The sequence below is a fragment of the Poeciliopsis prolifica genome, unplaced genomic scaffold, assembly GCF_027474105.1.
Source record: "Poeciliopsis prolifica strain line A6 unplaced genomic scaffold, Auburn_PproV2 SCAFFOLD001, whole genome shotgun sequence".
In the NCBI taxonomy this organism is placed as follows: domain Eukaryota; kingdom Metazoa; phylum Chordata; class Actinopteri; order Cyprinodontiformes; family Poeciliidae; genus Poeciliopsis; species Poeciliopsis prolifica.
In genome coordinates, this window is record NW_026562376.1 from 25,623,640 (window position 1) to 25,639,403 (window position 15,764).

The 15,764-nt window shown below is 38.5% G+C and overlaps 2 protein-coding genes across 3 annotated transcripts; one reads left to right on the forward strand and one right to left on the reverse strand.

Moving 5' to 3' along the window:
• Nucleotides 1-1,339: 1,339 nt before the first annotated feature.
• Nucleotides 1,340-8,500, reverse strand: znf277 (zinc finger protein 277). The gene is made up of 12 exons (XM_055034751.1): nt 8,463-8,500; nt 7,300-7,516; nt 7,133-7,221; nt 6,711-6,793; nt 6,142-6,233; nt 5,725-5,835; nt 4,031-4,163; nt 3,133-3,200; nt 2,391-2,487; nt 2,232-2,274; nt 1,771-1,945; nt 1,340-1,600 (listed from the first exon to the last, which is right to left on the reverse strand). Exons 1-12 carry the CDS (start codon nt 8,491-8,493, stop codon nt 1,399-1,401), a joined length of 1,341 nt encoding a protein of 446 aa, XP_054890726.1. The 5' UTR covers nt 8,494-8,500; the 3' UTR covers nt 1,340-1,398.
• Nucleotides 8,501-9,468: 968 nt separating this feature from the next.
• Nucleotides 9,469-15,191, forward strand: immp2l (inner mitochondrial membrane peptidase subunit 2). Of its 2 annotated transcripts, XM_055034783.1 has the most exons (7): nt 9,469-9,485; nt 9,727-9,806; nt 10,586-10,727; nt 11,784-11,887; nt 12,536-12,601; nt 13,178-13,280; nt 14,091-15,191. In XM_055034783.1, exons 3-7 carry the CDS (start codon nt 10,593-10,595, stop codon nt 14,214-14,216), a joined length of 534 nt encoding a protein of 177 aa, XP_054890758.1. In that variant the 5' UTR covers nt 9,469-9,485; nt 9,727-9,806; nt 10,586-10,592; the 3' UTR covers nt 14,217-15,191. The 2 variants fall into 2 exon arrangements, with proteins under 2 accessions (XP_054890758.1, XP_054890749.1); XM_055034774.1 differs by lacking the exons at nt 9,469-9,485; nt 9,727-9,806 and adding an exon at nt 9,817-10,063.
• Nucleotides 15,192-15,764: the final 573 nt, after the last annotated feature.

A 15,764-nucleotide genomic window follows, 5' to 3' on the forward strand; every position in this document is an offset into this window, starting at 1 on the left:
CTGGGATCCAGTCTCCTTTTGCTCCTGTTCTGACCCTCATTAGAAAGGTATTTCATCCTCTTCTTCTTTAAGACTTTCCTCTAGATTAGTTGACTCAAGAGTTTTGTGGAAATCAAAATGACTGATACAGGAATCAATTGAAAATATGAATAAAATCCATCCATTTTCTTCCGCTTATCTGGGGTTGGGTTGCGAGGAGTTGTCCCCAGGTCCCCAAGAAGGGAGGCCCGGACTTCCCTCTCCCTAGCCACTTGTTCCTGGTCCTCTGGGGGAATCCCACAGTGCTCCCAGGCCACCTGAGACCTGGGTTTTCCCCTGGCCCTCCTCCTGGTAGAATGTGCCCGGAACACCTCAACAGGGAGGCGTCCTGGAAGCATCCTGACCAAATGCCCCAGCCACCTTAAATGGCTCCTCTCCATGTGTAGGAGCAGCTGTTGTACTCTGAGTCCGTCCTGGATGACTAGTACTGAGGTTCTCACCCTATTTCTAAGGGAAACTCATTTTGGCCACTTGTATCTGTGATCTCGTTCTTTTGGTCATGACCATAGATGAGGGTAGAAACGTAGGTAAATCAAGAGCTTCGCTTTTGGCTCCACTCTCTTTGACTGAAGATGCTGCACCAATCCGCCTGTCAATCTCGTTCCAGTTTTCCGTCATTTGTGAACACAGTCTCTAGATATTTAAACTCCTCCACTTGGAGCAGGACATCTTTCCTGACCCAGAGAAGACCCTTTACCTTCTCCAGCTCAAGACTATGGCCTCGGATTTGGAGGCACTGACATCATCCCGGCTGCTTTGTACTCAGCTGGTAAGCACAGGCTGTCACCACTTTCCTAAGTACTTCATTTGGTCCAGGTGATTTTTTGGGGGTGTACAGTTTTGAGTACTTGACATACTTGGTAAGAGCTGAAGGACTGTGCGACTGGCAGTGTTTTATGGAAATGTGTGACCATCCCAGCTCAACTCTTGCAAAAACAAACAAAAAATGTTTCAGTTCTTCCACCAGGAAGGGGTCAATGGAAGGAACCTTGGTTTTAAGATGCTGAATGATCTGCCAGACCTGCTGTGACTTATTTTGAGCCAGTAGGTCCTTATGTGAATTCCGCTTCAATCATTTAAAATGTGGACATTCAAATGAGACGTGAATATTTGTCTTGGAGCAATGAACTACTGTAACCCTGATATATTTATGATACATTTACGCCGTCAATATTTTCTACACCACTGAAAGAATGTGATGCTTGTGCATTTTAATGGGTATCAAAATATGGTTTGAACAAACCATAAAGAATGTCACTGACGAAAAATTAGTATTGATAGATAATTATGTTGTCATGTATCACAAGGAGCTTGAGCATAAGTTTAATCCAAAATAGACAATGGAGAAAAAAGAAAAGTCTATGCATCGTCTTTTCTGAAAGAGCCTCTGTTCTTCAGGAGCTGGTTGAGAACGCTGTTCTGCTTCAGAACCCTCAGGTCAGATATGTCCTCTGCAATTACAGGTATGTCCTCATTGTGACAAGGCTCATTGTCTTCATCATCATTGCTGTCAGACAGTGCACACAGGAGGGCGTCATTCTCATATGTTGGGAAATAATATCTGGAGATCAGAGATTCAGAAGAGAGTTTAGTTGAGTTTGAACCAAATTTAATGATATGTTAAAGATGGGAATATTCAGATTCAATACAAGAGCATCATAATGCATCATGTTCTCCCGATGGGTTTCCAATGCAAAGTATAGACAGCTGACAGCTCTTGGTAGGACTTACTGTGGTTGGTCCCAGGTGGACGTCTCCGGCAGTTTCATCATGTGTCCTTCAGAGATGATGTGGTCCATCATGTCTGCTCTGGAATCAAACTTCTTCTGGCAGCCATAGCAACGGCTCTGGTGGATTTGCCGCCGGATGAAGTTGACCAGCTTCACCTGCTGGTAGAAGTTGAGGTCTGACAGAGGAGACATCAGGACAAGATGAGGATTTAATTAAACAGCCCTCATCCACTTCATACCCTCAAGTGAAAGTCTGGACTTTATGTCCGTGTCCACTATAGACATAACTTGAATATGTTTCAGAAGACATGTAAAAGAAAAAAGCTAATTTGGGGCAGTGTCCAATTACATGTGGTCCAAACTGCATATTGAATATGATAGTTTGTAAATCGAGCTGATAATCAGGGTGATGGCAACAAAGCTGCTGCTTAATGATAATGTCCTGTTACGTATTTTACTTACTGAGCTCCATCTTTAAGTTATGAAGATTAAAACCATGGGAGTCCTACAAAAATAACCCGACAACAGAATCAGAGGCACGATCACAATTGTGTTCAACAAACTGCAAACGAAAACAGGATACACTCCTTCTTTTCTTTTTGTAAAATCTCTGTACTTTACCTTCATGTGTGTATAAATCTGATCCATTGTCTCTGACTGATGGTCACAAAAGAGACAAACGGCAGAGACAGGATGGGCTTGCCAGTCGGACCAGTCACTGTGGACGTAAACGTTGGTCAGAGGGAGCAAGCAGATTCACACACTTCACAGAAAAAGAGATGGTCTCGTATGATGTGGATGTACACACATGTGGACAACGTTGTGTACGTTTCAACGTTTCTGTTGAGTGTGCGAGAGCCAAGCAGGCAGTTTGGCTTTGATATTTCAACTGAATGTTGGTGCAGAGCCAGATTTGCCAATGAGAAACGAATCTGGCTGAGGTGGAATGGGACTGAACCAGTTTGAGGCGATCTAGTGGAAAAGCAACTTTTATAAACTTGGAAAATAAATATGCACCTGCTAGAGGGCACCACTTCTGCAATGCAAGCAGTTATCTGATTGTTTTTGCAGTAAAATACAGTTAATATAGTCTCAGTAACTCCACTCCACTTGCATATAGAAAGTAGCGAACTTGTTCAACTGACAGATGAGATACATTTTATTTTGCAGTTTTTGGGTGTCACACTCCTATTGATGACACCCTGGGCAACTACCTGTATCGTATGTACATTACCAATACTTTACATCACAACACCGAGGGATACCAACAATTTTGTCCACATGTGTCAATCAATTCCATGTCTAGAACTGATTTAAGCTTCAATATCCAGCTCTTTGAATGCGGTTAGAAAAAGATACTTACTCATCTTCAACATCTCCCAGCTCCCGGTCATCCTCACTCTGGACCTCCTCCCAGGTTTTTCCCAGTTCCTTACAAGAGAACCAAGTAATGAGAAGAACTACCCCCAATGCACTGACTTCTTTATTTGCACCTCAAGTTAAGAGCAAAGGGCAAGAGACAGGAAGAAGACAAAGGGAAAACTAAAAATAAAAGTTTGACCTACTCTGCTCAACATTTTATCTTTGAACAAATTGCTAGTGCTAGCAATGTGGATTTGGCCTCTGAGGTTTTTTGTTTTTTTTTCACTGCCCTTCATTGTATATTGTTCAAAGTTGTCCTCTGTGTGAAATAAAAACACCTCAAAAGTTTTGAATTGTCAAAACTTCACATTTGAATTCACATTTGGGTCAAAGTTAGAAAAAAAGAGAAGAAATTAAACTGCTTCAGGTTCTCTTAGTGAATTGTAATAAGGTGATTGTTGTGGAACACTGGACAGGAACACATTCCTAATCTCAAAAAGGGACCAATCACAGCTCGTCAGCCATGGTGAATGAGTTGACAGCTCAGTAAGATGATGTGTCATTTATTTTCAGTGTTCCCAGAAAATTCATTTCATACTGAAGAGGATTATTGTCACTGAGCAAAAACAGAATCCAGACTTTTTTTTCTCAGAGTTCTGGCTTTAAACAGTGATGCAATGCTGCTGAGATGACAGAGGCAGAGACTATCAAAGAATGAACCGAAGTTAATGGACAGACACCAAGTGTTTATGCATCATCTAAACTAAATAAATTATGAAACCTTGAAATTATGGAAGTTAATCAGAGCCATTGCAAAAAAAAAAATGCCTTTAATCTCAGAATTCTGACTTTTAATCCTGACATAACAAAATTGTAACAGAAGTCTTTTTTCAATTTACCAGATAGTTGATCACATAAAAGCGGTCGTATTCATGGTTGTTGGCATTGATGCGACGATGAGCTTTCTTCCTCATATGGTCCTTCAGTGTAGATTTATCCCGGAAGATTTTTTCACAGTACAAACATTGCAGGCTTGTGGAGGAGAGAAAATACATCTTCTTTAGGCAACAGAGAAAATAAACTATTTTAAAACCAGTCACTACAGTATGCTGAAACCATACGAATGGCAACAAAGATGAGAGCAATAACTTATAGTATGCAGTAATACTGTGAACTCCTCTCAGATCCAACACCACTAACCCTAACCCTAATCCAACAGAAAGATAAAACTAAAAACATCACTGTTTAAAATCAACCACAGTATGTTTGTAACTGCAAAATAATCCAACCAGCACAGTGAAGGATTTTAATCATTGTCATAAAGTTTAAGAAGCACAGCTAGGACTTCATACTGAGCAACTGGGTTCAACTTCAAGAACTCAGTCAAGCAGTCAAGAAACAGTTTGGCCACTGCAGAACTTTAATCAGTTACAGATCTGTTTAAATCTGACCATTTCAAAACTTTAATTTTAAATGAAGTTGTCAACTTTCAGTATAGCGGACAGTTTGACAACTTCAAGAGTTTCAAATTTAAGCCATAACAATGACCTTTTGATGAAGTTTAACCTGAAATTGATGATTTCCAGGAGCTATGTGGAAACACATGAGGATTTGCTAACAGTTGAATGTGCAGAGCTGTCAACATGTAATGTCCTCTTACAGATTTGTAATGTTTTTTTTCTGGCACACGTTTTTTCAGCTCATCATGTCACACATCTGTGTGAAACACAGTAAATGCAGAAGACGCCATCAGTCACTAATGGAGATGCTGTGCTTCACATTAGACTCAAACCGTCTCCAATGTGGCTGAATTTAAAAGAGAAGTGACCCGAGGTCCATTGATACTTATCACAAACATGGAAGTCGCTGCCATGTCATATAAAATTAATAAATTAAATCATTAATTGAAAACTGCAGTTTTAGATTTACTCAATGTCTGTTTGCTTTATGTTTAGAAACATTTAAATGTGATTAAAAACCGGAAAGTCAGACGACTTCTATAACATAGTAAGACTTTCCACTATCATTAAACATACTGAGGTGTGAACCGAGTTTATGTTAGACTGGATGTGATCAGACATAGAGAAACATACACAATGCAAATTCACACAGTATACTGAGATACAACTGTGTGTGTGCGTGTTCGTGTGTGTGTGTGCGTGTGTGTGCGTGTGTGTGTGCGTGTTGTGTGTGTGTGTGTGTGTGTGTGTGTGTGTGTGTGTGTGTGTGTGTGTGTGTGTGTGTGTGTGTGTGTGTGTGTGTGTGTGTGTGTGTGTGTGTGTGCACGTTACAGTGCGTGTAACTGTTGTCACGAGTGATGTCTTGACATTAATGTGAAGAAATCTAAACCATTTCTTTACATCAACTTCTACCATGTTTTATACCTACATTTCAGATTCTAGCTGTGCACAGTGAGGAACCTCAGAGAAATTCAGGCTTCAGAAGGCGTCCTAATCCTCCCCCCTCCCCAACATCCAAATAAATATAAAACACCATATTTCCAAAGTTATTCTCTACATTGTTACTATTGACACTGCTTATTTGTGGATGACTGAAAAATTTATTTCGCAGTTTTTTCAGAGTCATTTCTTACTTGTCCAGTTTATGTTGTAGTGTGTCCAAGAACTCATTGCAGTAAACAATGTTGTCTGGTAGCCCAATGCTGAATGAGTGTTCTCTGGCCATGTGGTTCAGCAGACATGCCCTGAACACAGAATACAGAAAGGATCAATAATGCACTATGATAATAACTAAATATCTGTTTATTCAAGGTGAGCAGAGCTGTTCAGACTTGTCCAAATGAATCATTTCCTTAAATGAAATCAAATGACATCAGACCTACAGAGTGCTTATAGACCTCAAAGACACTTGCATTCATTCCCATTCATGCACATATTCACATGTTTCTGATGGCAAGCCACTGTTTCTGATGGCAAGCCAAGCCAGACAGACAGAAGCAAGCCATCGTCCCTTATAGACTCTCTTAGCGTTGACCCATGTGTGTTCTCACCTGTTTCCACTGCACTCCTCACTGCAGAATAAACATAGACGATGGAAGTAGCAGTCGTCACGTTCCTTCTGTTGTTGCTCCAGGACCTCCTCCTAAAGTAAACTGTGTTATTTTTAAGAAAGCAAATCTGAGGGAGAATTTTATAAACCGAGAGAACTCTGATGTGCTCTGGCTCATCAACTATTAGAAGCAGGAAGTATATCATTTTTACAGCTTGTAGCTGTGTGCCGTACTTTGTTTCAGCAGTCACTGTTTTAAAGCGCTTGAGGAAGAGGTTAAGATATTTTGGCGCAGGAATATAATGCAGGAAATTGCATTACAAAGACTAAATTTGTGGGGATCAATAATATAATCTGCAGTAGCTGCAATCCTCCAATAAATTTCTGTCCTTGCCCTTGCCTGATGTATATTCTGCAACATACAAAAAAACAACCGTCCGTTGTTTTTTTCATTTTGTTTTGTGTTTTTAACAATGAACCATCAAAACTGATGGCACCATATTTCCAAAGATGTTACTAAAAAACTGATCCAGTTGTCTTTACAAAAGGTGTTGGGTTGCTGATCCTCACCAGCCGTTTTTGCTGGAGCCTCTCTCTAAGGATTCGGTCCTCTGGGAGGACGTCACACAGCAGGAAGTAATCCTCCTGTTTCTCTGCAAGGTAAATTACTTGTTATAAGCACTTAAGTCATGTTCACAAACTTCCTTTTTTTTACACGGATTAGCATTCTCTGTCAATCAATCAAGTTTATTTGTATGGCACTTTTCAGCAACAAGGCAGTTCAAAGTGCATCACACTGTACAAACATTAAAACATGTTAAACAGATCATACAGTCAACAGTTGTGAAAAGTTTTCTGGAAGTTTGTGCCAAATTTGAATAAATTTCCAGAAGCTGAATGCCGCTTCTCCATGTTTGACACTAAATATTAATTGCATTGTCACAATGTCTCTCTTGAGGAGGTCATGAATTGTTGTGTTCCAATGGACTCACCAACTGGGCCAGTGGAATTAGTCTTTATAACACTGCAGAAATCTGTGACTGGCTGTTCAAGGAACCTGCCCTTCCAATAAACCAGGTACCTGACAAAGTAAACTCAGACAGCTAAGTGTGGTCACACATGCGTTTCTGTTACTCCACACAAAGGCAAAGAGCCCTACCTTGGGAGGTTGGCTATGAGCTTGATATCAGCAATGACCAGCTTGTGTTCCAGCAGCAGGTGTCTGAGCAGAGTGTCTTTCTGCAGCAGCGGGACAGACTCAGAGCAAAACAGACAGACCAACAGCTCTTCACTGGGATACTGCACCACACTAGGAGTGCTGGGACTTCCAGCTCCAAGCTCTGGAAAACTCAAAGGCTCCAATATGCTGTCACTGCCTGAAGAACAGACATTCAAATCAAATCAAATCAATTTTTATTTGTACAGCACATTTCAGCAGCAAGGCATTTCAAAGTGCCTTACATCATAACAAACACAAAGTCAGACTCAACAATCAAAACATCACATTAAGTCAAGTGCCATTCAAAACAAACATTACCACCAATCACCAGTTACCACCAATCACCAGTAAGAGAGGGCTTACTAACGTGCATAAAGAAGAATGTGTTCAGAATGACAAACAAACTGAACTCTTTAAATATAAAGCTCCTTTTGGTATTACAACAAACACAGCAGAGATCTAAGGAATGAATCTGACAGATGAAAATAAAATCTATGAACATAATAAGTGGGAGGAAGTTATTGTAAACTAGATCGTCTCTAAAGATCTATTAGTAAATAATCAGTAATATATTAGTTAATCAAACCTTTAAGGCTAGCCCTTCTCAGATCATAGTTCTGCTAAAAGAAAAAAAAGAGAATGCGAAAACAAACACTTCATACAAGTTGATTGACCCTGTGTGAATAATAATGGGAAGCTTTGTTCCAGGTAAAACATGTCTGCTGGTGTCAGTGCGTTGTATGAATATATTTTATCAAATCCAAGAGAGAGTTTGTGTGCGGGTATAAATTTGATCTGTGGGCTTGTCTTAAAACCGAGTTAAATGTGAATTTGTGCCAACAAAACTGAACTTAAGATCCTTTTTGATGCACAATAAAGCTGTGAGCTCGGAAAGATTCAAACCCCTTTTTTCACAGATGAGCTGCTTTCTGGCTACATTTTTAAATGTAGAGACAATAAATATCATGTCAAAAGGTTGAAATGTTGTATGCAGTGATGAGGAACTGAAGTGAATGTAGTTCACCACCAAACACTGAGCGTATTTAATACATATCAACTCTCTCAGTGAACGGCCACAGACAGGATTCAAACTTTTAACATACCATGGTCTGCTGTTCGCTCGCAGGCGGCCATGATGGGTTTTACGTAGTGATTCTTCTTTTGTGTTTTTCGGCGCTTGGCAAACCAACTTAACAGGCATTTACCGCCACCTACTGGATTGGAGTGTGACATCAATGATAATCAGAGGAAATTTATAAATACACGTCATACCTGCAACAAATCCCCCGTTTTGGCCATTTGAGATCTCGATATATAAAAGGCACTGTAAAATAAATCTATTATTATTATTATTATTATTATTATTATTATTATTATTATTATTATTATTATTATTATTATTATTATTGTTGTAGTATTATTATTGTTGTTGCTGCTGTTGTTACTAACATCCATCACTACTTATTTTTGCTGTTTTGAAACAAAATTCCAGAACAATTAACCCTATTTATGTTAGATGATTCTTTTGATGGATCCAATATAGTCTTTAATATTTATGCTATGTATTACTTGATCTTAAGTGTTTTCCTTTTTCATTTATTCATCAGTGAGCTCAGTAACAATATTAAACAAACTCAATAAAATGGTGATTGACTAATGTTTATTTGAGTTCAGCCAGAAAACTGACTCATTGGCAGAGCAACTGTTAATGTGGGCTGCAACTTGTGTTTATCTATCCGGTTTCTGTCCTCAGTGGGCCAATTTACCTGACAGTTATGTTTTGGACCCAGGAGTACCCGGAGAGAAACCAGACCTCACAAGCTATAAGAGCCATGTGATCGAAATAAGCAATTAATGATGTGGCAGGAGCACACGGCTTTGACGCTTGTGTGGTGGGTGTGACGATGGGGGCGTGACTGTCAGGAAGGTATGAACGGAGCCATACTGGCTCGCTGGGTTTTTGTATGATTGAGGAAACTGGTGCACCGGTGGTGATCATGTTGACCGTGTTATAATGTCGTTTTTATTGTTGGCACCATTGTATGATTTAGCCACCTGGTCAGCATGTGTCAGTCCTGTAAAGTCTGAAGTTGTGGCAGATAAAGGGGAATAAATCGATGATTGCAGTAAGTAAATTGAAGCGCGCGCCTGACAGCTCATGCGGCCCTCAGTGCGGCCCTCTTCGTCACCGTTATTTATTAGATTTGCCGAACATACAAACTCCATGCAGAAAGACCCCCGTTGCGGGAATCGAACCCAGGACCCATTTGCTGCAGGGCACCAGTGCTACCAACTGCGCCACCGTGCATTAAATAAAATATTGTTTTCACGAATTTCCGCTTTTCTAAGTTCAGCCATTTCCTTCAGAAAGAACATGGCAGGCTTTAGGACCCAGAGCACCGCATATACAGTTGGATTACAGAGGAAGTCACGTTGCTGCTTCTTGGGTAGGTGTAATTTAGCTTTACAAAGTTAGCTTCTGTTTAGTATTTTATATATACATTTTTAAAGAAAAGCCGTCATTTCCGATGGCTTTGGAGAGCGTTTTAATTGGAACGCATATGAACTGCTCGTCCTGGATGTTCTTCAGTGCTCCCTGCACTGGGACTGTGGTTTTTGTGTAGGAAAACTCCCTGCTAACAGTGGGGGCTACATGTTAGCATCAACAGCAGCAGGAAGTGAACAAGATGAGGCTGAAAGATGGGTCAGTGGTTGCTGCTGCTTAAGTTGTTGCTTTTGTGTTTGCCCTCAAATATCTCATTAGAAACATATGAAATATAAAACATCAGTTCTAATCAGTTATAAAAATAAATAAATAAATGAAAATGTGTTATACTTATCATATCATAATGTGTTAGACTTATCATATAGACCAAAAATGTTACAAGAAACTCATAAGGAACTGACATCAATTCTCTTCCCCTCTATTATGAGAAGAAAATATTTATTTAAACATTATGACATCTCTAAAGAAAATATGAACAAAATGGCTTTCTATTCCACTCCCACAAAAATGTAAGATATTAATTTCATAATTATGTGTGAAGTAATGACTTTATGCAAAAGAATTATACAATAAATATACATTTCTGTGCGACCGCTCAGAGCCTTTGAAGCCGTCATTCGCTCTAATAATACTTCTCTGATATAATATCTAATCTTCATCTGATATGAATTCAGTTTTTGGCATCAGAGTTGATTTTTTTCCTCTCTCTCTTCTTTCAAGTTACCACATGGCACAGCAGACATCAGCAGGACGGCGCTACATGCAAACCTTCATTAGTGGATTCTTTGTTGCTGTTCCCGTCACAGTGACTATCCTAGATAAAGTGGCGTATGTGGCTCGAGTGGAAGGAGCATCCATGCAGGTGAGACTGCATGACTCATCAAGGTGATGAATATCTATCTGTGGAAACACCTGACTGGCTTGAAAGTAACATTTTGATGTGATCAGCCATTTTTTTTTTCTGATTCTGAAGAAAATCCCACCAGTAACGACAAGTATCTGGTCCCTCACATGCTTCCTCCTGTCTGGCTGGGACAGTGGTTTTCATCAAAGGGTCTTTGGTACCATCAGGTTCCTGTCCTTGTGTCAAATATACCCAAAGCACAAGGGTTTACTAGTTTCAGTCTTTCTTTTTTAACTTTGGCTTTAAAGGCAGATTTATCAGTGTCATCACGACTTTACACAAGTGTGTCTTTACCTCTGCGGCAGAGGTTTCTCATTGAAACCCTAGTGTTCAGTCGAACCCAGGTTAAGAACCACTGGTCTAAAGTATTAAAATAAATTCTCATGCTTTGAGGACAAGTTGTTTGTCCTCATTGTGTGTATGTGTGCAGAGCTTGCTGTTTGGAAATGCTTGTACATGAATTCACTCCTTCTCCGCCATTCGCTGACAGTTCCTGATATATCGAATGTTGTTGTTACTGATAGTAATGAACCATTATCAATTGTAATGATTCATAATAATCAAGTGTTATTAATGTAACACCTGGTTTTGTTTTAGTTTAAAGCACAGTGTGGAACAGCGTTGTGGATGGTATGTTGGTATACTTCTATGGTCCAACGGTTGTTTGGAAGAAACTGCAGAAACACTTGATTTGGTAGAAAACTGCTCCAAATGCTCCAAATTTCTGTTTTGAAATTGTATTCTGTTAATATTTGTCAAAACAGGGCAGTGTTCCAGTAATCTGAACATTTTAAATTTGACTTGTTTGAAGCTGATAAAGTCAGCTAAAACAGACTGTTAGCTTCACGTTTTCACAACACTTGTGATTTATTTTCATTTCCAATAAAATGGCATCCTGGTAAAATGGTATCTTTCTTCTGCAGAGAAGGGAACTATTACCAATTGAAAACTAAAACTTCAAAGAATCTCTCTCAAAAAACTTTTAACGTTTAACATTACTGTGTTTCTAAACAGCCATTCCTTAACCCAGATGTGGGAGCCCAGTCTGATGTTGTCTTGCTGAATCGTTGGAGTGTAAGAAACTACCAAGTTCAAAGAGGGGACATTGTCTCTGTTGTGTGAGTAAATGACACAGTCATTATGAACATGCATTGAATTAAAGTTGTTAGTATTTCTTTTCTGTATCATTTTTTTTAAATACAACAAATACACACCACCCATATTAATGCTTTGCATTACTTTTGTTTTATAAACCTCATTTACTTTTCTCAGAAGTAATAATCAACTTCACACATTGCTTTTTTCACATTACCATCCTAATTAGGACAGCCAAGGTCTAGTATATTAAACAAGATAAATCAATTGTTTCAAAGTTTCCCTGCATTTAGCTGCATGTTAAATGATAAAAAAAAATCAAAAAGTACACAAATTTTAACTTAGTGTCACGATCCCTGACATTAAGACTCCACAACTGCAGAGTAAGAGACAGTAACAGTTTCTCTGCCTTTAACTTTGGCTGGACTCACTTTACCTTCATGCTCTGAGATACTTTATGAATCAACAAGCAGCTGAATATTAAAGCAAAATCAAACTCCTAAAAACCAGAGTTAGTGAGATATCACAGTCTTTCAGTCCCAAACCTTCAAACCTTCAAAAACTTAGAAACTTACCAGAACTCATCCAATCGTGGATGCAATTATGTTCTGATCTGTTGTGCCTGTTACTATGAACTATTATGTATTAATATGCTTAATTATTTAATTCAGTTCCCCTAGAAATCCCAAGCAGAAGATTATCAAGCGCGTCATTGGCCTGGAGGGAGACTTCATCAGGTAGGAACGTTTTCCCAGTTCTCCTGCAGTATCCTCAAACTGTTTTAACCAGAGGCATGCTAACTGTATATTACTTGGAAACAGTCATTAAAATCAAAATTATGCACCAATTAGAGGGAAATCCTGTTATTATTATTATTATTATTATTATTATTATTATTATTATTATGTTTTCTGCAGTAGCAACAAATACACATTATATTGTGGGTGTTGTCAGGTATTTCTTGGTTTGTAACTCTTTAAGAAAGTCAGAATTTTCTCTTATAAATTTATTCTTAAAGTTTATCAATTACAAAGTTTTGCATAATACAGATATTTTTGGATTTTCAACATTTTCTAGTTTTCTAGGTTGCTTGTTCTTGTTGGCAAAAAATACTTGATGTGTTTTAAAACTAACACCACCTGTCAGAAAAGATCAATCAATCTTTTCTAAAGAAATCAATCAATCAAATATCTGCCATGTTTATCCTTGTTTTTGTACCAAACCTATCTGCTGTCACTTTCTAAAGCTGTTTTTTTTTTTTTTTTTTTTTTGCATTATTGTATTCCATAACTTTTGTCTGATCATTTCTACAGGACTCTCAGCTACAAGAACCGATATGTTCGGGTCCCTGACGGTCATCTGTGGATAGAGGGGGATCATTGTGGACACAGTCTGGACAGCAACTGCTTTGGACCGGTATAAACAATAACAGTTATGACATGCATATGGTGGAAGCTGTAGGGAGAACTAACACTATCAGTAATAAATAAAAGTTACACTTCACAGGTAATATCTTCTCAATCTGCCCTTTCAAGACTGAAGAGGAAGAAAACTCACTCATTGTCAAAAGTTTATGAATTCAACTTGGTAAAAGAGAAAGTAGCTATTGACAAATAAACTTTGGTGCTCGGACCCTGGGAGAAGATCTGGCGCTGAGACCCACCTTCAGAGAGGATGAGCCATTATGGATTAGCCATCTCTCCCCCATAAATCTGAACTGAATCTCAAATCATGGACACTGAACTAAATGCATCTTCCTGACCGGGACCTGACTGCGTGTTGAAGAGTGATGGGCTGGACGCTGTGGAGCACGTCTGGTTCAGAGCCGCATCCCAAACTTTTGGTTGAAATGTCGCCTTTAATTCCAGACTGCAGGGCTGTTTCAGCAGAGCAGCTCGATAAATTTGACTGGCAGCCAATCAGAAAGATGAGGCTGGCAAATAACATTTCAGTAAATTATTTTAGATTATATTTTATGAGCTTTATATTTTAGAATAATGATTGTGAAACAGATTACATTTTATGATACAAAACATATTTTTAAAAACTGTGATAAAGTTGGGATTCATTCTTCCATTATTATTTTAACATATTTATTCTCATCATCCCCTACAATTTTCTGAGTTTTGGAGGAAAAAAAGACTAAACAAAGCAAAATGTTGTTCCCGAGTACGAATTCTAATCTTTGAATATTAAAACATTTATTTGATGTCCCTTCCTCCTTAGGTGTCCCTGGGGCTCCTGCATGGCAGGGCCTCCCACATCATCTGGCCACCAAGTCGATGGCAACGCATTAAACCATCTCTACCGCCAAATAGAGAACCACTGGCTGCTGAAGAAGATGATGAATAAAAAAAGATCAAATAGTTTTTGTACAAATTCTTTTAAGCAAATTTTGTACCAACATCTATTTCCTACGTATGTAATTGTTTGAATTTGAATAATCAAGTGCTTTGATTGGGTTTCTTGTACTTTGTTTTATCACTACAAAGTAAATCCAACTTCGAACTATTTTCTCTGAGGTTTTCAGCTTTCAAAGCTTCAAACCCCACTACAGTGATAATCCCGAATATTGTTCTTTGAAACTGAATTTTACACATTGATATTCAATAGAGCAGATGACGTCAACATGGGGGTCAGGAGTCACAACCCCTTGGTGGGTCTTAGATGTGCTCTGGCCCACCAGTACCTCTGATTGAGACATTTTCTGTAGATTTCTAAAAATGTTAAAGTTATTTTTTTATATTTTGCTGATATTCACACGGAAGAAATCCCGATGTCAAATTCACACAGCTGAGTGTGAATTTCCCACTGGGCTCCATCTGGCCTCCTTCCCATCCAGACAAATGAAGCCGGGATGATGAGTGTTTTGTTTTGCGGGTTTCTAGAACAACCTCACTGCTGCTATTTATTACTTGAACTGTTCTGTGCATTTATATATATCAATTGAACTTAGGGAAGGTCCAGTCTGAGTGTGTGAAGTCCATAATTAGAGCAAATTATTAAAGTGCAGTAAAAACAAACCAAATTTAGATAATAGGTTCTTTTCATTAGAAGTAGAAAATGACTGATCAGTTTGTGCCTCTATCTAAGCAGATGTTCTCTTTCCTTGACAACAAACATCAGAGATTCAAGAAAACTGCTTCCATTGTGAGATTCATGGCCTTGTTAAAAGAAATATATTACAATAACGATATGAAGCATCTCTTCTAGAGCTTCTTTAAACCGTCACTGAAAACCTGTCTGAGATGTCTTGGTAGAATTTCTTTGATAATGTTAACTAAGTGTTGTAATAGAGTACTTTAAGAAATAAAAGGACTAATAAAATGCGTGTTGTCCTGTAATAAATTCAAATTTGAGTACTTTCACAGTCTAGGCCAAAATATATCACCATTTGCAAATCTGGTAGAATGTTCTTTTGCTGATTTTAAATACCAAGGTACGAAGGTTCAATCATAAAACACTCAAATTAAAAAGAGATTTTTTTTCTCGGTCTATATAAATGCCAGTAGAGTAGAGGTACCTCCCTGCAATATAATTTCAAACTTCAAATGACATCAAGGCATTTGGGTCATATTTTAACAGATTTATGAAAATAAAGAAGAATGAGAAATTGTACTCATGGACTTTAGCAGGCTAATCAACAGAAAAATGAATTGGCAAAAAAAAGTCCTCCACTATTTTGCATCAAGGGAAAAGAAGTGAAGGAGCACAAATATGTTGATGTTCACTTTCAGGTGACTGGACTAGAAACACAGCTGTAAATTAATCTACAGCAAAGACAAAGCAGAATCTGTTTTCTAGGGAAGTGTTGGTCCTTCAATGTTTGTATAAAGACTACATCTTCTATAAGTCTGTTGTGGAGAATGAAAACTATTCTGTTGCGATAGCAGCATCAGA

Bases quoted from the DNA above. Each gene is read 5' to 3' on its own strand.
- immp2l (XM_055034774.1), top strand. The intron at 10,728-11,783 runs GTGAGACTGCAT...GTTTCTAAACAG, and splicing joins TGGAAGGAGCATCCATGCAG to CCATTCCTTAACCCAGATGT. The intron at 12,602-13,177 runs GTAGGAACGTTT...TCATTTCTACAG, and splicing joins CTGGAGGGAGACTTCATCAG to GACTCTCAGCTACAAGAACC.
- znf277 (XM_055034751.1), bottom strand. From the start codon at position 8,493: ATGGCCGCCTGCGAGCGAACAGCAGACCATG. The intron at 5,836-6,141 runs GTGAGAACACAC...TTCTGTGTTCAG, and splicing joins GAGGAGTGCAGTGGAAACAG to GGCATGTCTGCTGAACCACA. The intron at 2,488-3,132 runs GTAAGTATCTTT...TTACGTCCACAG, and splicing joins CTGGGAGATGTTGAAGATGA to TGACTGGTCCGACTGGCAAG.